The following is a 25,792-nucleotide window of genomic DNA, read 5'->3' as shown; positions in this document are numbered from 1 at the left end:
TGTGCCTAAAGTCCATTTGCTATTAATATATTGATGTCAGCTTTCTTTTGATTAGCATTTCCATGGTATATAATGTTTGCAATGGTATATCTTTTTCAATTCTTAAAAAAAATTAGCTGAAATATAATTCACATATAAAAATTCTCTCTTTTAAAGTGTACAATTCTGTGTCTTCTAGGATATTCACAGAATTATACAATCATCAACATTATCTAATTCCAGAAAAGTTTCATCACTTGAAAAAGAAACTATACAGTTAGTGGTTATTCTTTAATTCCTCCTCTGCAAAGCCCATGGATACCACTAATCTACTTTTTGTATCTATGGATTTGTCTGTTCTGGACATTTCATATAAATGAGATCAATACAATATGTGGCCTTTTGTATCTGGTTTCTTTCACTTAGCATAATTTTATTCAAAGTTTATTTATGCTGTAGCATGTATCAGTACTTCATTCATTTTTATGACCAAATAATATTCCATTGTGTGGATCTACCATGTTTTGTTTATCCATTTATCAGTAGATGGCCATTTGTGTTGTTTCCACTTTTTCGCTATTATGAATAATGTTGCTATCAACAGTCACGTACAAGTTTTTTGAGAATATGTTTTCATTTGTCTTTGGTATATAACTAGGAGTAGATCTTTTTCTATTGAACTGTTCACTTTTCTCCACTTTTTTCTTTGTTTTTTAGGTGTACCTCTCATAAACAAAACTCAGGATTTTGTCTTTTGCGTAATTGGACAATCTTTGTGTATTAACTTGGAACATTTAGTAATTAGGAAAGTACAAGTGAATACTACATTAAGATATCATTTTATGCAGTAGTATGTTGGTGAGGATATCATTGGGGACCCTTTATACAGTGGTAGTTAGAGTATAAATGGGCACAATCACTTTGGGAAACAAATTGGCTCTATCTTATATAGTAGAACATTCACATACACTATGATCCAGCAATTCTAATCCTAGATATGTACCCAATAGAAGTAATTCCACTTGAGCACCAAGAAGATAAAAACAAGAATTTTAGAAATAGTATTGCTCATAATAGCAAAAATCTGGGATGTAAATATCTACATTCATTAGATTAATTGTGCCATAATTATATATTTTGGAGATTATGGCATATCAATATATAAAACCCTTTTCCTTTTTTTGGAGCTATACAATTTCCCATGATACAGATGTACTATAATTTCCTGATGAAATGTTAGGTTATTTCCAATATTTTGCTGATATAAAAAACACTACAGGGCTGGGCGAGGTGGCTCACGCCTGTAATCCTACCGCTCTGGGAGGCCGAGGCGAGACGATCGTTTGAGCTCAGGAGTTCGAGACCAGCGTGAGCAAGAGCAAGACCCTGTCTCTATCAAAAATAGAAAGAAATTAGCTGCACAACTAAAAATATATAGAAAAAATTAGCATTAGCAGTGCACAGTGGCACATGCCTGTAGTCCCGGCTACTCGGGAGGCTGAAACAGAAGGATTGCTTAAGCCCAGGAGTTTGAGGTTGCTGTGAGCAAGGCTGATGCCATGGCACTCTAGCCCGGGCAACAGAGTGAGACTCTGTCTCAAAAAAACAAAAACAACAAAAAACAAAAACACTACAAATAATAACTTTGTAATATGTCATTTTTTCCTGAAAATATTTAAAGTATACCTTTCTAGAAGTCTGAGTGAACATTTTTGAGTTTGACAGATATTACCAAGTTTCTCTCCATAAAGAATATAATAATACATACTGCCACCATTAGTGTATGAGAATACATGTTTCCCTATGCTGCTGCAAATTCCATTTCTTCCTTTTCCAACTAGAAACCTTTCTATTTACTTTTCTTGCATTATAGCTTTCCAGTATAATATTGAATAGAATTGGTGATTGTGGACATCTTTATACTCTTGAATTTGAGAAGAAATTATTCAAATACTTGTGAATCAAATTCGTTGATTATTACTAATTTGGTGAAAAATCAATACCTTTATTTGTAAGGCCATAGGATACTCCATAACATTGATCTATCATAATTTACATAACCATTCCCCTATTGTTGTTATTTTCCTTTCAGGTCACAATCTTCAATATTGTATCTGTCCATTTGCAATTTATTTTACACAAGAGTCAACAATTTCAATATATTTTCACTTAACTGAATTCCAGCTTGTGCATATGGCATCCAGATTAGATAGATATCCCAAGATGCCAGTCACATTTTACATATCCATTATTTAACCATTTTCATATAATTGGACATGTCAACCAGTTGACATTTTTCCATTATTGTGAATTACATGGTAACACAGAAAGTAGACTTGGCATCAATTTCCACCTCTACCACATATTAGATATGAAACCTTAAGCAAATTACCCATCCTCTTTAAAGCTTAGTTTTCTCATCTGTATATTAGTGTCAATAAAATTACCCATATCATAGTATTTTTAAGAGGATTTTTAAGTGAGATGTGATATGTAAAGTATATAAAATAGTTTTGGGAACATGGGAAGTATTCAATAAATATTAGTTATTATGATCATTATGGTCCTCAATGAACATTCTGAAACACATTGCTTTTTCCGTAGTACAATAGGTCCTTTCTGAAATGGCATCTGTGATTCAGCTATTCAGAACCTAATGAAGTTGGTGACTCTATGACAATGTAGAGAAATCATGACAGAAAATGTGGTTTGTACTGGGACTGTCAATACTGTAAAGGAAGTTTGGGAAAAAAGAATAAAGAAACACAATGAAGACTTGAAACGGGAGAAAGAATTTCAACGCAAGTATGCCATAACATTTATTATCTTGAATTAGTGAAAATCCATAACTCATCATTATAAAAACGCATTTAAGTGTCTTATTATTGAATTTGATATAGATTTTTATTTGTTAGAAACTCAAAATATACATAAAGGAAACATCTGACTCAATTAAATGTGGCCATGTGATAGGAGTCACAAATATATGTGTTTGTGTGTGAAAATGGCAGTTATCCTATGCCCTCATAGAACCCTGTTTAACATTCATTAAAATTTGATTAGTATCACTTAGTCTAATTTTCAGGATTGTTTTTCAGCATTATATCCCTAGGATCTAAATTAACATCTGGCAGTAGAAGGTACTGTAGATTTCCACCTATTTGAATGACTGTGAGCTCCAGCCAGGGCCTCTGTGGATCACCTGATTCCTTGATCTGGGTTATACTTAAATAGCCTGGCTCTCATTTCCTCTTCCTCCTTGATATCTTACCTACTTTCCTGATCAGATGTCTCCAAAGTATTCTACTAATCTTGCAAGAATATCCCCTTTCCTCATAGATTCCACATAGTTCCCTACAATTCTCATAAATTAGGTCCCTTTCTAAACATTAAATTAGCAAATATTATTTGCTAGTATCAGTTATTTGCTAATATCAGTTAGCAAATAACAGAAAATTCAACTAAAAATGTCTTAAGCAATAGGGAAGCAAGGCAATTCCAAAGGTAGTCAATGCAAAGCCTCAAACCTTTAAAGACTCAGCTTCTTGTTTCACCTTCCACTGCCAATTTCAGTATGTCAGTTTGCTTCCCTCAGTGTCACAAGATGACTCATGCACTTCCAGGCATCACAGCCAAGCATTGTTATGTTTCAGAAGAGTAGAAACTTTTTTTTTTTCTTATTTCTTCTTTAAAAGTGAGGAAACCTTACTCAAACTGGATTTGAGGACTCAGAAGAGCCTGTCTAAAGTTTCACCAGTAATTAAGAATCATTTAATTTCAGCAGCTTCAAGTTGTCTCTGTATAAGAGTAAGGAATATGCATTCATTTTGACTTCATGACTATATTGTGATTAGGTAGGAGAATTATCTGTTAATAAAATGTCATTTCCAAAAGTTAAGTTATACACATTTCTATGATTATTAAGATTAGGCCTGGAATTTGTAGAATTTTCTGACAAACTTGGGATAAAAATCAGAGATCATTTAAGGTATTTTTTGGGGAAAATTATGAACTCTTTTGTCACATCCAGACCAAAATCAGTTTTAGAAACTTTATATGGAGTTTGTGAAATGTAGTTTTTTCAAAGCACCTTTCTCTTAATCTTAAAACAATTTCATTGTAAAAACATTTTATATAAAACAAACAAACAAAAAACATTTTATAGCATCATAAAGCTTGGTTTATGGCTAAAATTAAGTCCAACCCACTTTAAAATTAACCTATCTAGGCTGGCTGTGGTAGCTCATGCCTGTAATCCTAATGCTTTGGGAGACCTAGGCGGGAGGATTGCTTGAGGCCAGGAGTTTGAGACTAGCCTGGGCAACATAGCGAGACCCCATCTCAAAAATAAAAAGTAAAAAAATTAGCTGAGTTTGTGGCACACACCTATAGTCCCAACTACTCAGGAGGCTGAGATGGAAGGATCGCTTGAGCCCAGGAGTTCGAGGTTACAGTGAGCTATGATCACTCCACTGTAGCCTGGGTGACAGAGTGAGACCCTGACTCTAAAAAAAAAAAAAAAAAAGTTTGGCTTAAAACCTGTAGCATTACTAAAGAAATGGTTGAACAAATGAACAACCATAACTGATGCAAAATGGTAAGAACCTGGTAGACTTGAAAGAGTAAGGCAGAGAAGCTGACTGCCAGACAAAAGGGCTAACTGGAAAATTCACAGAATTTAAACTGACCAGAGTAACCCAAAGAAATGTCCTCTCTTTTTTGCACTGCTTTGAAGAAGAGCAGTGCTTTTCAAATTTGCCTGTGTAGGAATCACATAGGGATCTTGTTATAGCACAGATTCTGGGTTAGTAAGTCTGGGGTAGGACCAAGAAGCCTGGACTTCTAACAAGTTCCCAGGAGACAGTAATGCTGCTGGTCTGCAACTCACCGAGTGATAGGGGAGTAGACAAAAGAAGCAGAAGATTTGAGAGTAGTCTGTACACAGGCAAGGGGTAAGAAAGATAAGAATGTAATCAAATGCTGCTTCTCTTAGCTAAAAGCAGCTAAAGCCTATAGTTCCAGATACCTGGGAGGCTGAGATGGGAGGATCACTTGAGTCCAGGAGCTCTCGGGGCCAGCTTGAGCAACATTAAAAAGAAGTGGCTAAAGCTTTAGCTTAAAAGAAAAACCCAAAACCTAAAGTTTAAACAAAAATTTCCCTGTCTTCCTTTTGAGGCCAAGCTGCCTTGAAGAAATCAAACAGGTAGGTAAGAGTTGGTGTGACAATATCTGATAAAGGCTTCATTCTATAATAAAAAGGTTTTAAAGGAGTTTGCAAATTTCTGTTCAAGATGTGAAAGAACATCAAGCTTAAAATAAGCAGTGTAGGAATTATAGAATATTAGAGCTAGAAGAGAACCATACATCATTTAATTATATCACCACATTTTATAGGCAAGGTTCACAGAGGTGAGGTGTCTTGCCCAAAGTAACCAAATGAATAATTGATACATTCTGGACATAGATAACAGAAATACAGAGCCTGGCCTGGCATAGTGGTGCACACCTTAATCCCAGCTACTCAGGAGGCTGAGGCAGGAGGATTGCTTGAGCCCAGGAGTTCAAAACCAGCAAGACCCCATCTCAAAGAAAAGAAAAGAAAAGAAAAAGAGAGAGAGAGAGAGAAATAGAGCCATTATAGAGATGGAAATAAATTTATCTAATAATAGCCTGATTATAAACTCATTAAGGACAGAGCTTTCTGTATCCTCAATGTCCAGTATAGTATTTGGCATGTAATTTGTATTTGATTAATTCTTTAACTTAAGTGAAGGGTAAGGAACAAGATACCTAATTGTATAATAATTGTCATCAAATCTTGCTCTGAATTTAAATTCTTTCTTAGTGAGCAATAACTCATTAATAACCATTATGCCTATTGTTTGGATAGTTCTATTTTTATACAAAGTGATATAATTGAATAGCTGACATTATACATTTTTTCTCAGTTATCCATATCTATGGGAAGCTTAGCTGTTCAGTTCAGGGAGCCATACACAGCCCATTGCCACAGGGCACTTGTTAACAGATTAGTTAAATTTCAAGGACGGGAAGATTAAAATACACAGACACTAAGGAAGTATTTGGCAAACCCAAACATGAGCTTCAACATCCTTCCCGGGTGTGCCACCCTCCAGGAACCTCCATGTGTTCAGTTATCTGGAAGCTCCTCATTCTCTTGTTCATGGATGAAAAATTTTCTGCGGTAGATAAATAAAACTTTTTGCAACATCTTGCAAGTTATTTTTACAGTTTGATATTATTATGTATGTTTGCAATGGACCAAAAATCAATAGGAATGTGCTCCAGAACAACAAATATTTTATACATTTTTATATATAAAAATGAAGTCTGGACAAAATTAGCAGGTAGTAAGATGCAATTTAACTCTGAAGTTGAACTGTATTCTTTGCAAGCCATTAAAAAATTTATTAACTATCCATGGATTACTCACCAGGAAAATGCAAATCAAACCCACATGAGATATCATTTACACCCACTAGATGGCTATAATAAAAAAGACAGACAATAGCAAATATCGGTAAGGATGTGGAGAAATCAGAGCCCTGATACACTGCGGGTGGGGACACAAAATAGTGCAGTCAAGTTGGAAACAGTTGGGCAGTTCCTTAAAAATGTTAAACATAAAGTTACCATATGACCCAGCAATTCTACTCCTAAGAATATACCCAAAAGAAATGAATATATGTTCACACAAAAATTTGTACACAAATGTTCATAGCAGTATTATCATAATAGCCAAAAAGTGAAATTAACCCAAATGTCCATACCACTGCTCCAGTGGTTGCTTTTGGTTGATCTTTTTTATATATATATAAAAGTGAATACTACCAATATCATTATCTATGAACTAAAAGGATTTCTGGGTCTTCTAGGCTAGTGCGGATCTGGGAAGAACGAGTAAGCTTAACTAAGCTAAAAGAAAAGGTCATCACGGAAGATGGAAGAGTCATTTTGAAGATAGAAAAAGAGGAATGGAAGGTAAGCTTTTTATAAAAGTAATATTTGATTTTCCATATTTTGCATTTTGTGGGACAGCTGAGAAAATGATTCTGAGACTACGTAATATTAATAATTAACACTGAAATAATCAGAAATTCTAATTTTGATAATATACCAAATGAATTTGAGCAACATGAGCAAGTGAAAAGACATATGACTTCACAGTTTTTTTGCAAAAATTCAAATTTGCTTTAACCCTGCCTAAACTTAAAGTCATTTATGGTATTTCTCCTATTAATCCTAATAAGCAATTTCTCATTTCCCATAAAAAAGATGGCCATCTGCCTAATGAAAATCATATAGTTCTTCCAAAGAAATGCTCAGTTAAAACTTCACAAAATGGAGATGAATATTAATTTTTTTGTTAGGTCAACCACCCAATTCATATTCTCTCTCTTTCTCTCCTCATACACATAGACACACAAACTCATAATTACTTAATTACATTAACATACTCTAATTTTTACAAGGGCTTCTAATCCTTGAGTCAGTGTTTGTTTTTATGCATAGAGATACATTTAGCTAGGGGGTTAGTGCCTTTATTTTCTCTTCTGGCTGAAAGGGAAAAGGCACAGAGTTCAGAATAGTTGAAACTCTTAAAATTCTTAAATTAAAATCCCCTTTAAAAATAATCTTATAAAATACTTCAAATCAGAAGTGGAAAAACAGTTTGAATTATTGATTAAAATGATTTTTTGGGGTAGTCTCATTTTCAATAGCATATGCACTTTAGGAAAGCCTAATACTGTATAACAGAATCATTAGGACATACTGCTGTATGTGTGCATTATTGACCAAAGGTTTGAAGGTTTAGCTAAAAAAAAATAAAAGTAACAGTCTTAAAACTTAGAAGTAACACAAAGTATTTGGAAAGGTAACCCATTAAGGAAAACATATTCTAAAGTGCTTTTACAGCAAATATCACATTTCAGTGTGGCATGATACTAAAATAATTTAAGTAATATAGTAACTGCCATTTCTTTGAGTTTAGACCCTCCCTTCTTCTCTACTGAAACTGAATCAGCTCCAAGAATGGCACCTCCATAGAACCGGTTTGCTGAAAATTCCTGAATTTATTGGAAGATTCCAGAACCTCATTGTGTTAGATTTATCTCGAAACGCAATTTCAGAGATACCTCGAGGAATTGGTAAGGAAGATTGCTTTTATTCCTGTGCCATTTTATCCACCTGCAGATGTGCTTTTCATTGAATTTTTTTGATATGTGGAATAAAGATCTCTTTATGTATCTCTGAGTCTTGAGAAAATTTTAAACATGTAATCTAAATTGAAGCTTCCAGGGGATCCAAGCTTCTGGATTTATTGAAGTGATTCAAAATGAGATTTCATTGTGAGAAAGCCTCTTTGGAAATATTCTGTAGATTTTGGAAACAATATTGCTGATTCAGCTATTCTTAGAAGAGAACAGATTGAAGGCAAGAAAGAAAAAATAGAAAGATTCCTCAAATGGAGGAAAAAAAAAAAAAAAAACCCCAAATGGAAAAATTGCTCAATATTGTACAGATAAAACAAAATGAAAATAGTTTTCTGTTTTTGCCTATAGCACTGAAAAACTTGTCCCTTGTTTAAAGAAGGGACAGGACACAGACTGGGAAAAGGGAAGAGACTAAGAACTGTGAATTTGCAAATACAAAACTGACAAGTAAGTTATGCTGTAATACTTGATAACTGGAAACATTATTTTATATACATCTCCTCTCTATTGTATATTATTTTTTTGTAGGACTGCTAACTAGACTTCAGGAACTAATTCTTAGCTACAACAAAATCAAGACTGTCCCCAAGGAACTAAGTAACTGTGCCAGCCTGGAGAAGATAGAACTGGCGGTTAACAGAGATATATGTGATCTTCCACAAGAGGTCAGAAAGATATAAATGTCTATGGTTTTATTTTCCATTTGCTAGGAGCTTATTTCTCAATCATGTGATTGTTAATAAAAATAAAGAGGAAATGTTAAGAATTTTATTTCAGGAAAAAATATTTAGTGAAAACCATTGCCTACTATTGTAAGTATAATGTGGGGTTTTAATTAGAGAAAGAGTAGAGGCCTGGCACTGTGGCTAATGCCTGTAATCCTAGTACACTGGGAGACCAAGATGGGAGAAAGATCTATTTAGTGTAAAAGATACTTCTATTATTGTTTGCAGTGCTGATATCATTTGTTGACTAGACTGTGATCTCCTTGAAGCCCAGAGTGAGAGTTTTATTCTTATATTCTATTTATATTCTTAGAACTGAGGGCAGAGCCTGGATTGTAATGATTATTTAATAAATGCTTTTTGATTGAATAAATGATTATCATAAAGCACAATGTGGTGATAGAAAAACACTTTTGTTTACTACTTGGTTTTTATAGAGTGATCGGTTTTTGAGATGGAGGTGAAATGTAAAACATGAAATCTAATAGGAAGTATGTTTCTTGCTAGCTTCCTAGACTATCGAGTGAAAGCAAGGCAATGTGATTGGAATGCCTTCAAACTTTGATTTTTTATGATGTCTTGTTATTGGCGAAATCAAAGTGATCATATAAAAATACACATTTGTATAACTTTTCAAACATATTCAATGCTCTTAGAATCAGCAAAGGAAATTTCCATGGTGCTTTGCCTTTGAAAAGAATGACTTTAAAGAGAAAGATTATTCCCTCACTTTATCTTGATAAGTATGTCAGACTTTATTTTCTGAACCAGTTAATATTACCAATAATTGTTGCTCTTGCAAGTAAAACATAGTGTAAATATATTACGTCTTATAATAGTTCCACTTAATTAAATATATGCCCTTGCATACAATAAAAATCATCACATAAACAATTTCTTACACATAAAAGAGGGTCAATGAATATTTTATTTTTAATTCGTGTGATTTTGTTTCTAGCACTGGCTTTGTCACTATAAAAGCTAGGTGAATTTGTGCATGTCTATTAACCAGTCTTTAGCCGAACAGGTTATAGTGAACAAATACTGAACTGACATCTTGATCCCAGGATTAATTCCAAAAGTGTGGCCTCTAAGGAGCTATGTGGTCTTCCTTGGATGCACCACTTTATACAACTAGGTCTCAGTTTTCACAAATGCAAAATTAGGACTGTTAGCTTTATTATCTTTTCAATCGTCTAAAATCAAAACTACTAAGAAACCAGCAATTGGAAACTCATTTTTTAGCCATTAAATTGCACACATGGTATACACACAAGTATATATACGAATGTAAAAGTGATCTTTTTATACTCTATTCTGAACTATTTGAAAATTCTAACAATCTAATGGCAGATTTTGAAAAAGTGTCTTATTCATAGCTTGAATTCTAAAGCTGGAGAAATAGCATCATCTACTAGATGGAACACTCCTGCTTTTTTTGCACTATCTACAAATCATTGTATTTATGTACTTTTATGCAATGGAAATGTTGTAGTAGGAATCTGAACATGCCCTGAGACAGAAATAAAACATAGAATCTTCCAAACTAAATGGAGGGTTTTTTAATAAAAGTTAACTAAATTCTCACAACTTAAAACTTGCACTAGGATGTTATGTTGAAAGAGAGAAGAAATTTTGTGGCTTTAGGTCCACAAAAACTTGAATTCATATTGTACTCTATCATTTCCAGTTACATGACCTGTCTGAGCCATTATATCCATATATCCACATATATAAAATGAACCAATTTAAGGTATAATGGTGGACAATTTACATACTCACAATTTTCTTAGACTGGGGGTAGGGAGCACAGATAACTAAAGAGATTTAAAAATGAATAAACTAGAGCTATAAGCATCAACATGAATACATTTAAACATTGATATTGAGAGAAAAAAGCAAGTTAAAGAAAGATAAGTATGGTATTATAATCCTTAAGTTAAAAAAACATAATACAAAATTTTATGAAAGCATATATATAGTGGTAATATATATAGAAATATAGGCTGGGCATGGTGGCTGATCCTTGTAATCCTAGCATTTTTGGAGGTCAAGGTGGAAGGATCACTTGATGCCAGGGGTTCAAGACCAGCCTGAGCAACATAGCGAGATCCCATCTCTACAAGAAATAAAAAACTTAGCCAGGCATGGTGGCCTACACCTATAGTCCCAGCTATTCGGGAGGCTGAGGCAGGAGGACCACTCAAGCCCAGGAGTTTGAAGTTGCAGTGAGCTATGATGATGCCACTGTACTCTATCCTGGGCAACTTATTATAATATATAGTCATAAAAACATTAAAAAATGCATGGGAATGATGGCTATCAAATTCTGAACAGGCACTACCTCTGGAGAGAAAGCGAGGAGCATACAGTAGGTGCATTCATATCAATACATTTTCTTTGTTAAACTGAGCACACTATGCTGGTGTTTGTTAAATTATTCTTAATTTTTGATTGCTTATTTCATTTAAAAAATAGAATTACTAAGCTGTAAATTCGATCGAGATAATGTATGTAAATTGTCAGGCACAAAAGTTCAATAAAGATAATTATTATTTTGAAGTTTGAGTTTTCCCATACAATTTTCAACTACTGGATGAAAGAAAAACATGATAACAGATGTTTACTCTCAGGGAGAATAAAAGCTTTGGCCAGGCAGGTTCTGTAAACCTTGGAAAGTGGTTATTTTGGAAGATAAATTTTCTTCAATAGATGAACTTTCTATGAGAGTCTTTCACTTCTCTGGAGATTATTTAGCTTTTTGTTTGCTTTTGAGTTGAGGGTCTTGCTATGTTGCCTAGGCTAGTCTCAAACTCCTGCACTCAAGGAATCCTTCCATCTCAACCTTCCAAATAACTAGGACTATGTTTTTATTTTTAATTTGTTGTGAACTACTATGACTACATAAAGCCCAATATAGTGCGAACATTCCTTGATGTGAAATATCTCCTTTACCAATGTGAGTCTACCTGTAATTTACATTGTGGACATTTATTTTGAAAAAAACCTTGCTTTCCTCTTCAGCTTGGCAATCTGTTAAAACTTACTCACCTCGATTTGAGTATGAACCATTTCACTACAATCCCTCCTGCTGTGTTGAACATGCCTGCCCTTGAGTGGCTAGACATGGGAAGCAACAGACTTGAACAACTTCCTGAAACTATAGAAAGGTAAAATAAATAACTTCTTATGCTACCAACAAATGTCTTGAAACCACTTATGAATAATAAGAAATAACAAACTAAACAAGACAAAGGGAATCCCAAGCATAATCAATCACACTTGGTCCATTTGATTTGAAATATGCTATGTTTTAACAGAATATTTCCATTTATTCCAAATAAGTAAAAGCGTTTTGGGAGAGGAAAAGTGGCTATCTGACTTTAAGAAAATAACAAGAATATGCCCCAATAACAATGTTGATTAGTACATGCCAGGCACTTCTATGCACTTTACAAAGGAATGAAGAAACTAACACACAGAGATGTTAGCTAACTTGTTGCCCAGGGCCACAGTTAGTGAGTGGCCAAGCTATGATTTGAACTTAGGCAGCCTGGCCCTAGAGTCCATGCTGTTAACCATTATGCATACTACCTTCCCCGAAATGGGCATATTAATAATTTGAGTTTTCTCTTAATACTCCAACTCAGATTAGATGACATTTATAGCAGTTCTTCTTTAAGAAATCCTATGAGAATAGTGAAGAATTCTAGAATACACTGATTTCATTTCTACCACCATGTGATATGAGAGTTATACAATAGAGATTAACTCCCTGATACAGTTTCCTTAATAATCAGGTAATGTGAAGTCAGTTAACTCAGTACGCATACTGGTTAAAGGAGATGTGAAAGATGACATTTCTTTGATTTTTAACATAATGAGAACCATATTATGGTTCTTATTATTTTAACATCATAAATCCAGCATATTATGTGTGATTAATTGCTGAAACCTCTTCTAATTTTTCAGAATGCAAAGTCTACATACATTATGGCTGCAACGGAATGAAATAACATGCTTGCCGGAGACAATTAGCAAAATGAAAAATCTGGGTACTCTTGTTCTCAGCAACAATAAACTGCAAGATATCCCAGTTTGCATGGAAGAAATGGCAAATCTGAGGTAAAAAGTTATAGATACAAAACTGACATGTTTCTTTCTGGCCACAGAACAAAGCAATATAGAGATTGTTATTAATAAATTTGGGTTCTTATTTATATGAATGGATACATTTAAAAAATCTTTTCCAATGTTGAAATTCTATAATTTGACGAATAGGATTCATATAATACTGGTCTGTGTATTCAGGAAAGAATCTTTGAAACTAAAGCAGTATTAGGTTTTACCAGCTTTAAGAAATGTCCTCTGTTGGTGACATTTTTATGAAAATTATGTAGCTAACAAAGCTCATTTACAATATGAAAATCAAAAGCATAAAAATAGTAATTATTTCCTGCTAAATCACTACAAATGGACACAAGCAAATGTTACCAACAGTAGATAGAACTTTTTGCTAATTATTATTGAAACTCTCTAAAGTGTTTTCATTTCAAAATTTAATTTCCTGACATAGAGAATACACACCAAAACACCACACTTCCACAACTAAATCATTCATTCATTCATTTCCTTATTCAGCAACTATCTGCCTTGTACTAGATGGCGAAGACAAAATGACACACAGGTCTATAAAATAGCAGAAACTAAGCTCATAGCATTAATTGTATATTTAAGATGCATTAAAATTGCTCTTAAAAGTTAAACTGGATCACATTAAATATATGCTGTGGGTTAATAGTTACTTTTACAAGCTTTGAAAGTTAAGTTGTCTAAAGCTGTTAATAATATTTTTTCCTTCTAAGAAAGAAACTTAAAAGATTCTTGAGATGTATCACATCCCACCAAGATGTTTAGTTATTGAAACCCATTAAAAAAGAATAATTTAGTATATTATCACTTGATCTTTCTCCAGAAAAATAAATGTACACTTCTATTTCACCTATAAAAATACCGTTTTCTGGTGAACTGCTAGGTTTGTCAACTTCAGAGACAACCCACTGAGATTGGAAGTAACACTCCCTCCCAGTGAAAGCGTAGATGAAGAAGAGGAACGGGAATTATTTGGCCTTCAGTTTATGCACATGTACATACAAGAGTCACGGAGAAGAGCAGGTACATTTGTATATAACAGATTAAATATTCTTCTTTGGTAGAGGAATGTGAATATAATTAACTTCTACCTTTTTATTAATTCCTTTATGGATTTCTCATTCCATCTTGCCTTTTCTGTCAATTTCTGATCTCTTGGTCAGTATTGTGGTAAGAAAAGAAGTGAAATGGAGAGAGGTTGTAAAGATATTTAACATCTTTCAAGTGGAGTCAGGAAATAAATTCTTTGGCTAAGCATTTGCACAACCGATGAAGATGTGATTCTTAAAGCTTCACTACCTCATTCTACCAGCTCGTCACACACATCTGTTTGAACATGAATTGACCTTCCGTGTCATTTCCTCTTTTTCTACAATTCACAAATAGCAAAAAGCATTTTGTCTAGGAATGGAAAAAGAGATGGCATTTTGCTGTTGCTCAGGCTGGAGTGCAGTGGCAATTCACAGGTGCAGTCATAGCGCACTGCATCTTTGAACGCCTGAGCTCAAGTGATCCTCCTGCCTCAGCCTTCAGAGTAGCTGGGACTCTAGGCATGTACCACCACGCCCAGCTAACAGATTTTAACCAACAGTTGAAATGTGAGCTTTTGCTATGCAGATTTCAGTCTCTGATAATTTTTAATTACTTATTTTTTTAATTAAGGAAAGAAAGCCTTTCTGTGAATACAAAACAATAGGATAGTAATAGAAATTATGGTTTTATAACTCACTAAAATGTGAGTAACATTTTGCTATATGTATAACCTTTTGACTTAAAAAGGTAGATTTCAGTTCAACTCAATGTAGCAAATATATTGTTTGAAAAATGAGTGTAATCTGAGCAATGAGTTTTTCAGCTAGAAGACATTCAGTGGAGGATGTTTAGGAAATGGTGATTAGATCTATTGCAGCAAGGTCACAGATGCAACAGCTTGGAGGACAGGTTGGGGAAGACAGGGAAAAAAGTTGTAATAATTTGGGGCCTAGTTTTGGAAAGCAAAGAATAAATATATAAGTATAAGAGTAGGAGACAGAATTGATGATTGAATTAAGATGAGAGAAGGGAGTTCAAAATGAATCTGAGTTTTTGGTTAAAGCAACTAGATGGATGGTAGTGCTAAGATGGAGAATGAAGTACTGAAGCTGGTTTGGTAGGCAGAAGCAGGTGGTAGAAACAGATGATTTGCAGTTTTAACAGTAAATTTGATGCACCTGTGGGACATACAAGCCACTGTAATTGTGTAGATGCATCTAAAGTTCAAGAAGGGGTTTGCTGAAGTTGCAAATTCTGGTCAAGAAATAGCTATATGCATATCCCACATAGTCACTTTCTCATGACATGTGAAGATAAATAAACAAGGTTGGAAAAACAATAATCTTGACCTAAGACTGGCATGTTGAAGGACAAGCTTATCTTCCCATATGGTGGTACCTGGAACCATGGTCAGAAACGTATCATTAAGCTAAATGGGCCCCAGGACTGTACCAGTATGACAATACTTGAGTGTGTATGTGTGTCTTATGAAACATAACTGAGATTAGATTATGCCTGTTGTACATATTTTATTATTTTTTTTACAACATAATGGGTTTATCTTTAATAGAGTACTTCTCTTACCATTGGCTGTTATTCACTTAATTAATATAAAGGGTTTTTTTTTCACATTAAATCTTTTCTCCATTTCAATATTGGATACACTGAATACATTTTTCTAAATTTTTTCCCCAGAGATGAAAGTTTCAATTTTTGGCCATTTGATATCTAAATATAATATTAACTTGGGAGATAAACCAAAAATGTAATAAAAATATGGAGAAAAGACTCCTCAACAATTCAGGAGGCAGTGATTATAAATGAACATTGACAATTTCCTAGGATTCTGAACAAGAGTTTCCTTCTTCCTATTTCATATGCTTTGAAAATTGAAAAGGTATGAAATATTACTTATGTAAATTTCACCCATCTTACTTCTTTGACCCCCTTTCTAACCAGCGAATACAAATTATAGGCTGCATTTTTCAGTGCATTACTTGTAGAGAAAACATTTTTTCCAATTTATATATCAATTTGTTCCCATTTTAAGAGAGACAACTAAGAATATGAAACTCCCCTATTTACTGTTTCTTAGAAACTTTCAGACACTAAAGTTCAGGTTTAGCCTCAATAGCACAAAGGTTTTCAGGCCGAGGTTTGACTTGGGAGGTCCTTCAAAGTCATATCTGTCCATTTTTCTTCCTTGCATATACCCCCAAGCAAGCACAGGTGCCTGTAATGCTGAGAACCACACCAAACAAGAGTGACTGCATCTCTGGCTTCCACTGCTTCAACAACAGGCAGTGCCAAAAAAGCAGTGAAATGAGGATTAAGAGCAATTGTGTTGAGACTGATGTCATGAGGTTGGGATCTTGAGGGCTGAAGTTTCCAAAGAAATGGTATATATGTAATTCTATCTGACTTGAAATTTTCCCTTCCTAGAGCTCCGATGCTAAGGCTAAGAGTAAGAGGTTCCATGTGACACAGCCTATTACTCCAGGAAGCAGCCATTACAGGAATGTTGTTGTAGAATATATTTTATTTGTGGACACAAATTGTTGAATGATGCAAAACAAATTTATTGACACAAATTAGCACTGACACAATAAAATAAGGTTCATTATTGAATGATGTATTATCTTCATTTATGTTCTCTTGATTAGGGCGCATGAGTAACTAACTTAAAAAACAATAAAACTACTTCCTGTAATAATATTTGACATAAAACTTGCAACAAGAGAAAAACATTAATAAACTTAAACAAAGAGATAATAAAATCAAAGCCTGCCTATTATGTTATTAAAAATAGATTCATGAATTACTACCACTGCTACTATTAGCTAATATTTATTGACTTCTTACTCTGTGCTTGGAACCATTCTAAGCATTTTATTTGTGTTATCTCATTTGATGCTCCCAACAACCTTGTGAGGTAGGCATTATTGTTCTCCTCATCCTCATTTTAAGAGGAGGAAATTGAGGCACAAAGAGATAAAATAGCATGCCCAAGGTCACACAACCGAGAAGTGGTAGGGTTGGAGTCTGAACCGAGGCTGTTTGATAAGACATAAGAGATTAAACTATTCAGGAATTAAAAATGGGTTAGGCTTCTTATTTACAATTTGTGTAATCTATACCTACAGGATAAAAATAGTTACCTCAGAATAGCATTATAATATCTAAAATTTGCAATTCTGGATCTTTGTCTTGGCAAATATATCAACAATTAAGACAATTTTTACAAATAAAGGCAGAAACAAAACACAAATAAGATGTGGAAGAGAATAACAGTCTACCGTATGTTTGGTTTAATATTTGCTTGTGCATAGAAACCACTCATGAGTTAAATAAGGCCTAAATGTGAGAAGGTTTTTGGTTTCATTATCTAATTTCTACTTTATTCCAAATTATTCTCCCAAACATATTTTTCCAAACAATAAGTATGAAGCGAACATACTTATTGTTTTACTCATATATGTAAAAGATGACCTAATAAAAGATATGAGATAATTAACTCCAAAGTTATTTGTAAATTTCAAATTTAATTTGTGAATTATAAGTATCTTTTTGAAAGTTCTAACTAGATAATTATGCAACAAAAAATGAAGTGAAAAGTGAAAGTCTTTTTTTCTTTGAAAACATCTCACTTTTGGTGTTTGTAATGGACAAATTCTGATAATATATAAATACAGGTATGGCTCTTGAAATCTTAAGGTAATTTCATTAATTGATTGTGAACATCTCTGAATTTGTACGTGAGAAAATTACAATTGTCTTTGCCAGATCTGCATGGAAAAAAATCCACACATAAGCCATATTCTTAGATTAGCCCTTGTTACAAACTGACAATTAATCATTACATTTTGAACTTGAGAAATAAAAAATATTAAATAATATTAAAAGAAAATAAATTTCCAAAATTAATACAAATAGAAAGTTAACATGCTAATTACATGTTGATGTATTATGTGTGTTTCAGATCACCAAGTCAACTGTTCAACTACTTTACCAATTTCTATAAATACAGATGGATAATATAATTCAAGATGCCCTGCTGAAGAGGATTACTTTAGGAATTTGGTGAATTTTCTAATGTTTGGACCTCTGAAGTAAAAAACAAAGCTATTACCAAAGTTTAATGAGGCCACAGCATTGTTTAAAGTTCATATTATCTGTTATTTAAATTATATTTTCGTGAATATAAAAATATAATTAAAAAATTTTTTTGGTGGAAGACAGATAATGTTCAAATTTCTTTTCCATTAAGCAGTTGTTTCTGGTGATGAAGAATGATTTGGTAAAGCAGTTAACAATACATTTTCCAAAGACACCAGAGGGTCTGTATAGTATTGTAAGGCAGGACTGAATCCCTTCTGCTGCAAATACTGGATTCGACCTTGGTCAATCAGCAGTTTACAAAGATGCCCTATTTTCTTCTTTTCTTCAACAGTAAGAAGCCTAAATCAAATAAACACACATAAAACATTATTAAAATTTTATAAACATTTATAAAAAATTATTTTAGTCATTTATAGTTATTGAGAGACTACTAAAAAAACCATAATACATTAATACTAGGTGCTATGTCCCATGCTTCCAAGACACATTTTATTTATGACTACAATAAAAATGTGCATATTTTAACTTATTCTAAAATAAGATTGTAAAATACATTTCCACAACTAAATTGTTGGTAATGGTCATCTAAAAAGAAAGTACAGCAATAGTATTTCTCCTTTAGTGTTGGGCATTACAAAAGTAGTCACTTACCCAGGCAAACTATTAGTGCTGTCATCTGTGATTCTATATCCTCCATCATCATGTTCTTCACTGTCATCATTCTGATTATCTTTCCTCTTTGCGGTAATAGTTGAGGCTTCCAAAGATGTTTTCCGCATCCCACAAGTCGCCCAACTACTCATTCGCTGGAAATAGTGAAATTCCACTGCTCCAAGGCCTAGAGCCCTGAAATATTCTTTGCCCACATAATGTCTCCAATCACACCTGTGGTGACAACAGAGTGCAATAACAATGCCAGCCACAGGAGTCCACTTCTCTGGGACATTTTTTTCATTTCCTTCCTTGGCCAAAGTGTTAATTTCTTTTTCTGTTTTATCATTCTTTATGCGTTTGGCTAAAGGTTCTTCATTTCTTTCCTCACAACTGGCAGCATAGGTTTCAACCAAACATCGTAATGCAAGATCTGCAAACACAATTATGTGGCCCCCCCAAACCACATCATCTTTAAAAATAAATATTTTTTACATTTATTAAACAGTATGGTTTTTTAAAACCTAACAAAAGAAACAATAAAAACCTACTTAGCTTTATACTTGTAATAATTCTACCAAGAATTATCAACTTTGTTTAAATTTGCCCTTTCTTTACTATCTTCTCTCTAATGATTTATTCTGCATAAAGCCTACTTCTAATAAAACTGTCTAAAGTTTAAGATTACAATATGAAAAACTTTTAGTCCAACTACTTAAATTGTCTCTCATTTCTTTTATGCTAGCTGAGGAAAGGACTTGAATAGAAAGAATTTATTCACTTACACTTATATACCAGCTTAAGAAACACAAAAAAAGAAATTTAAAAAGGCAGTTCTGCTTAGGCTGATACTAGTAGGTCAAGAAGACAGTCTTGAAATGTAAGATGGTCACAGCAAATAGTGATGAACCAGAGTGGAAAAAAGGTGTCAGAATGTGGAAAGTAGGCCTCACTAAGTAGCCTTACCGAATTTACAATTCATTCAGCAAACATTTACTGAATGCCTTTCATGTGCAAAGTATTAAGGATGTAATGATGATTAATACAAACTTAGAGGTGGGTGTATACTATATATTAAAATGAAAAAACTTAGTACATTTTAAAACTAAATAAATGAATTTTTTGATGACTGTGGCTGCTTCCCACTGAAAATTGTTATATTGTTGACAATACTGGAAAGACCCCAAATGTAAAATAAGCATTTTCTTATTAGATTGTCATTTTGTGTCTGTTCAATCAAAAACAGTATCTATTTTTTAAAATTTTGTGACCTTAAGTTATCACAAGTGAGTATTAAATGATCTGATATTTCACTAGTAAATTTAATTCAACATATGAATTTACTTCAATAAACATTAGAAACCTATTATTTGGAGAAATTGATAGCTAATCTATTATTTCATAAACTATTATTTTCTGACAAAATATATATAGATACAGTTTTATTCATATTTGACTTAAGAAATGTGAATAACCAGAAAAATTATTAAAAGAATTAAGTTATTTCAGAATTAGATGTAGCTTTAGCAATTTATCTCTACACCTCCTTTAAGTGACAAAGTCACATAGCTAGAGAGGGACAAGGAAATACAGCAAACTGGTGGCCAAGGTTATTCATTCATTCCAACATGTACTGAGTTCCTGTGATATACCAAGCATTGTACTAGCATATGCCGATGCTCAGAAAAAGTACACAGGGTTTGATGTTGCTGAACAGTAAAGATGGAGACAAAAAAATTCATAGCATAGTGGGAGAATTAGATACATAAACAGATAATTAAAATACCATAAGGTAAAGATATGCAGAGGGTATCATGATAATACTAAAAAGGCATATCTTATTTAAGGAGGCTCCATAAGAGTGGTGACAACAGAGCTGAAGGAAGAGTAGAAATTGACCAGTTGTTCTGTTTGGGTAAGTGGGTGGGTGGGGTGGAATTCCAGGTATAGCAGAAACAATATGGTATAATGGAAAATTACACAGAGTTTGATGTTGCTAAACAGTAAAGATGGAAAGAAGGAATGGCTAAGAGAGGAAGGCAGAAGCCAGATTGAGAGTAGGATGCTATGTCAAAGAGCTTAGACTTTATTCTGCAGGTCATCGGGAGGTACTAAAGAGTTTAAAGAAGGAGAAACACATTAGGTGTGTAGCAGATGGGTCTGAATACTAATATTTAAAAGATAGGTAGTGGAAGGAGACCATGAAAGAAACAGAAAGAATGGCATAGATATAGGGGAAGAACCAGGAAAAAAAGAGCGTCACAAAAGAGAATTTTAAAAAGGGTAAGCAACTGCAGCAGAGATGTAGGGAGGATTGAGATAGAGCGAATCAAAGGGGAAAAGTGTGCAAAACATGGGAAATGGTCACTGTAGGTTATATTTTTGAGAAACTTGGATTAGATGGAAGAGGCAAAGGCATGTCCTCCCCTTGCCCCAAGATGGAATTGGTTTACTTCAGAAGCCTTTTAATAAGATAAGGCACATGAAAGTACAGTTATGCGTTGCTTATCAATGGGGATATGTTCTAAGAAATGCGTCGTTAGGTGATTTCATTCTTGCACAAACATCACAAAGTATACAATACTTACACAAACCTAGAGGTTATAGCCTACTACCTATATCTAGGCTATAGGTAGCCTATAGGTTACCTAGGTACAAGGTATAACCTATTGCTCCTGGGCTACAAACCTATACAGCATGTTACTGTAGTGAATACTGCAGGCTACTGTAATACAATGGTAAGTATTTACGTATCTAAACAGAAAAGTTGTAGTGCAAATATGGTATTATAATCTTATGGGACCACCATTGTATATGCAGTCTGTCGTGGACTAAAATGTCATGCGGTGCAGGACTGTAGTCTGAAAGCTATGAAGGACAACACAAATATAAAGCACTTAGGCCGGGCGCGGTGGCTCACGCCTGTAATCCTAGCACTCTGGGAGGCCGAGGTGGGCGGATCGTTTGAGCTCAGGAGTTCGAGACCAGCCTTAGCAAGAGCGAGACCCCATCTCTACTAAAAATAGAAAGAAATTATATGGACAGCTAAAAATATATATAGAAAAAATTAGCCGGGCATGGTGGTGCATGCCTGTAGTCCTAGCTACTCGGGAGGCTGAGACAGGAGGATCCCTTGAGCTCAGGAGTTTGAGGTTGCTGCGAGCTAGGCTGACGCCACAGCACTCACTCTAGCCTGGGCAACAGAGTGAGACTCTGTCTCAAAAAAAAAAAAAAAAGCACTTAAAGCTATTTCTACCCAATTTGAATAATGTTTTATAGATGCTCCAAGTTTCCCATAATGGCTAGATGATGAAACTAGCAGGAGCCAGGAAGATGATGTAACAATAGTTAACATTTATTGAACACTAATATGTGCCAGATACCTTACATGTAGTCTGGTAAATTATATTAGTATCCATGTTTTATAGATGAGGTAACCAAACCTCAGAGAGGTTAAGTAATTTGCCAAGGTTCTGCAACAGAGCTGAAGGCTAGACTATCTGATTCCAAAACACATGCTGTTTCCACTTTACCATGCTAGATGTAATGAACAGAAGTGCTATGACAAGATAGCTTAGATTAAAACAATTTTTTTTTTTAAATTTTTTGTAGAGACAGAGTCTCGCTATGTTGCCCTCGCTATGGTTTCAAACTCCTGGCCTCAAGCAATCCTTCTGCCTCAGCCTCCCAAAGTGCTAGGATTACAAGCAAGAGCCACTCACTACACCTGGCCTAGATTCTTTTGCCTAAAATTTATTTTTTCTTTTTCCTCAGAATTCTGAAATATTATAATCCTCTAATGGGAGAGGTTTCAGAGTTCTTCCTAAGCGGTTCCTCTAAAAAAATCAGTAGCTTCTCAGGTAGAATCATACAGTTTCCATAAATGGTTTGTTTCCTTTTTTGATTGAAATATACTCCAAAGCACTTTAAGGCCAATATGACACAGTATTTACACACAAAACTATTACATTATTCTGCAAAATGGCCAAAATGAGAAGATAAATAGGAAAGCTCTGTATTTGATATAATACAGGGCCAGTGCTACTATGAAGACTAATGAGTTGTAAACATAAGATATCAAAAAGAGACCACTGAATTCAAAAGAGACCACTGAATTCAAAAGAGACCACTGAAATGGCTGAAGCCAGGTTAAGTCAAAACTTAATGTGTCAATTTAGACATTACTGTTTACATACCTGTTGCTACACCACACAGATGCTTTCCAATTCCTACCACGGGTAGTTTTCTTTCTCTTAGCACAGGAATCTTGCCTGAAAAAAAAGAAAATGAGAATTAAGTTAGCTTTCTCATGAGAGAAAGTACATGTTAATGTGGCCTTCTGAAAGACAGAATTGATCAGAGTCTTTGAATTTTAGGGCTGAAAGAGACTGGAATAAAACATTCTCACTTTATAGAACTCAACATATAACCTAAGAAATTGTTTAGTGTTCATGACATCAAAAAATTTATCCAGTAAATAATTTTAAATACAGTAATTTATATGCAAATGATAGTATGCTTCTCAAGGTTGGATTACAATTAGTGGATGGAAGAAGTTGCTGAGATACATTTGCATTACTTTCTTTTTAAATAATAATCTGAAAAACTTAGAAAAAGTATAGAAAGGACTCTAAAGAGAATGAGGTGCGTCTGTGTGTGTGTCTGTGTGTGTGTGTGTGTGTGTGTGTGTGGAATGTGAGTTCCGCAGCAACAACTTATTTCCTTTGGTAGAGTTTAAAACTCTAGGAAGTATTCTTACATATTAGCTAGGTAGAGAACTATCTAATTTTCTTTAATGGTTTAGGCAAAGTCATGTTAATGACAGGCAGAAGGCTAGTTTATGGTATGAACAGACTCAAAATTAATTTAAATAGGACAAAGAAGCAACATAAGTACATATTATCAAAACTTTTAGACTCCCCCCTAATATAAAACTTCATTTCCAGTTGGTAATGAAAAGCAATTAAGTTTCAACTCTAATTCATTATTTAACTGTTACATAAAACATTTATATAATAACAATGGATTAATTTTACTCTTTTCCCTGAAATACTGTTCTGCATGACTGGATTTCTAAGCAACCCTCAGTTTGAAACTTCTATGATTTATAGTAGAGCAATGGAAAGTTATGCAACTTACTCAAACACAAATGTTGAATATCAATTTGAAGTCTTTCAAACACTGAATTTTTTTTTCTGTGTTTACCATCTACCTGCACAAACAAAACATTATTGTAACAATGAATGACTTTTTATGTGTAAAACAAAGCTTTATGGAAATAAAAAGATTTCTATTTGTTTTCAAAATTCAGAGCAAATAAGGTTCCGTCTTACTTTTAGTATTAAAAATAGAATGAATAAAAAAATTAAGATTGCTGAAAACTCAAATAATACCACACATTTTATAAGGCTTGAAAATTTTATCAATTATTATGTATACATTATTTCCTTTATCTTTGTCACCCCTAGCATACTATTTTTTTAAAAGAAAGAAGCTGTCCATTTTAATAATAAATTTTCACATGACTCAAGCTCCAAAAGGGAAAGTTTCTTCTATTTTTACAGTTTTTTTTCCTTAGCCACACAAAGAGAAACAAGTCATTTAAGTATGTCAAAACCAACAAAGACTCACTGCTATTTACTTTCTTTTATATACATTTTAATGCATTTTTAATTCCACCCCACTGGTTGGCAAACCAGCCATTACAGTTACTGCTGCCCCACAATGCATTTCAGCTGTTTTTACTAAGTGCAAACTTTAAGACGGCTTTTCATTTTGTCTGGAAGCTACTGGAAGTGGACTCTCTCCCTGAACTGCAGGGCCCTGTAGCATTCTAGCTAATTAAAGAAGATTTGGAAACACTATTCAAATGAACAAAATTGCTGAGGTTTTTTCCTAGCATACTGTTTTTAGCTCATTCCTCTTCTTACTCTCCCTGAAACATCATAGCAATTCTAATCTATACCCATGTGCCTATGGCTTACTGATCTACATTTGTGGCCCAAACCTCTCTAATGAGCACGAGACATATATCCATTTATGAACTAGAAAGCTCTACTTCAACAACAAACTGAGCACATCCAGAACTGAAATCATTATTTCTTGCTCCAAACCTATCTTTCCTCTTCCTCCTCCTTTATTCCCTCTCTCAGGGAACAGCGCCACTTAAGTCACTTGAGCCATAAAAATGCTACTCAAAATTATTCCTTCTCTCTCATATTCGATGAATAATAAATCACCAAGTCTTGTGGTTTCCAACATTCTAACATTTCTCATACTCTTCCCTTTCTCTCCATCCCAATGCAATAGCCTTAGCTCTGGCTCATTACTTGGATTATTGGATAAAAATGGTCTCATTATTAATCCTCCTCCTTTAAGTATCACTCTTCTGACATAGTTTTAATGGTGCTGCTAGAATAAACTCTTTTTTTTTTTTAAGAGACAGGGTCTCATTTCGTCACTCAGGCTGGATGGAGTACAGTGGCCTGGTCATAGCTCACCATCAGCTTGACCTTCTGGCCTCCAGTGATCCTCCCACCTTGGCTTCCCAAAGTGCTAGGATTACACACATAAGCCACTGTATCCAGCTAGGATAAAAATTTAAAGACTCTTTTTTACTTCACCAACTCTTAAATATTCTTTCAATCTCCTTTCAAGTGTCATTTTTTCCATGAAACCTTTGTGACCCACACTAGACTGCAGTTGGTGTTCTATCTTCATGCTCCCATAGCATCAAGTACTTACCATGATCCTAACACACTTAGCATACTGAACCAAAATATTTTTATGTCTACTCCACTAGACATAAGCTTCTTCAAGGTAAGAACTAACTCTTGTTTCCACTGTATCCTTAACACATAGCAGGATAAAGTCAAACTCCTCCTTCAGCATAAAATA

At 34.1% G+C, this 25,792-nt stretch overlaps 2 protein-coding genes and 1 pseudogene across 7 annotated transcripts in view; 1 reads left to right on the top strand and 2 right to left on the bottom strand.

The window, feature by feature from the left end:
• The first annotated feature begins 1,086 nt into the window (after positions 1-1,086).
• Positions 1,087-18,768, top strand: LRRC39 (leucine rich repeat containing 39). Its single transcript, XM_069478282.1, has 10 exons — positions 1,087-1,098; positions 2,450-2,458; positions 2,584-2,784; positions 6,876-6,981; positions 7,994-8,150; positions 8,745-8,881; positions 11,966-12,111; positions 12,914-13,066; positions 13,977-14,116; positions 18,105-18,768. Exons 3-10 carry the CDS (start codon positions 2,672-2,674, stop codon positions 18,158-18,160), a joined length of 1,008 nt encoding a protein of 335 aa, XP_069334383.1. The 5' UTR covers positions 1,087-1,098; positions 2,450-2,458; positions 2,584-2,671; the 3' UTR covers positions 18,161-18,768.
• On the bottom strand, positions 16,306-16,485 carry LOC138390665 (small integral membrane protein 30-like; annotated as a pseudogene).
• TRMT13 (tRNA methyltransferase 13 homolog) overlaps positions 16,648-25,792 on the bottom strand; it is a 26,531-nt gene continuing 17,386 nt past the window's right edge. For 3 of the 6 annotated variants that reach the window (XM_069478275.1, XM_069478276.1, XM_069478277.1), the window contains 4 exons: positions 24,035-24,107; positions 23,092-23,166; positions 18,896-19,328; positions 18,388-18,583 (listed from right to left, as the gene is read on the bottom strand). In XM_069478275.1, the coding sequence (XP_069334376.1) occupies positions 18,388-18,583; positions 18,896-19,328; positions 23,092-23,166; positions 24,035-24,107 (777 nt within the window). Of the gene's footprint in view, positions 18,584-18,895; positions 19,329-22,058; positions 22,109-23,091; positions 23,167-24,034; positions 24,108-25,792 lie in introns of those variants that run through there. The other 3 variants (XM_069478278.1, XM_069478280.1, XM_069478279.1) reach the window with 2 other exon arrangements.

Source organism: Eulemur rufifrons, chromosome 8 (genome assembly GCF_041146395.1).
Source record: "Eulemur rufifrons isolate Redbay chromosome 8, OSU_ERuf_1, whole genome shotgun sequence".
NCBI lineage: Eukaryota > Metazoa > Chordata > Mammalia > Primates > Lemuridae > Eulemur > Eulemur rufifrons.
Note: the sequence above shows the minus strand (reverse complement) of the source record. Positions and strands in the feature narration are given on the sequence as shown.

Coding starts and splice junctions, on each gene's coding strand:
- LRRC39 (XM_069478282.1), top strand. CDS start 2,672: ATGACAGAAAATGTGGTTTGTACTGGGACTGTCAATACTGTAAAGGAA. Junction 2,785..6,875: donor GAGAAAGAATTTCAACGCAA/GTATGCCATAAC, acceptor TGGGTCTTCTAG/GCTAGTGCGGATCTGGGAAG. Junction 8,151..8,744: donor AGAGATACCTCGAGGAATTG/GTAAGGAAGATT, acceptor ATTTTTTTGTAG/GACTGCTAACTAGACTTCAG.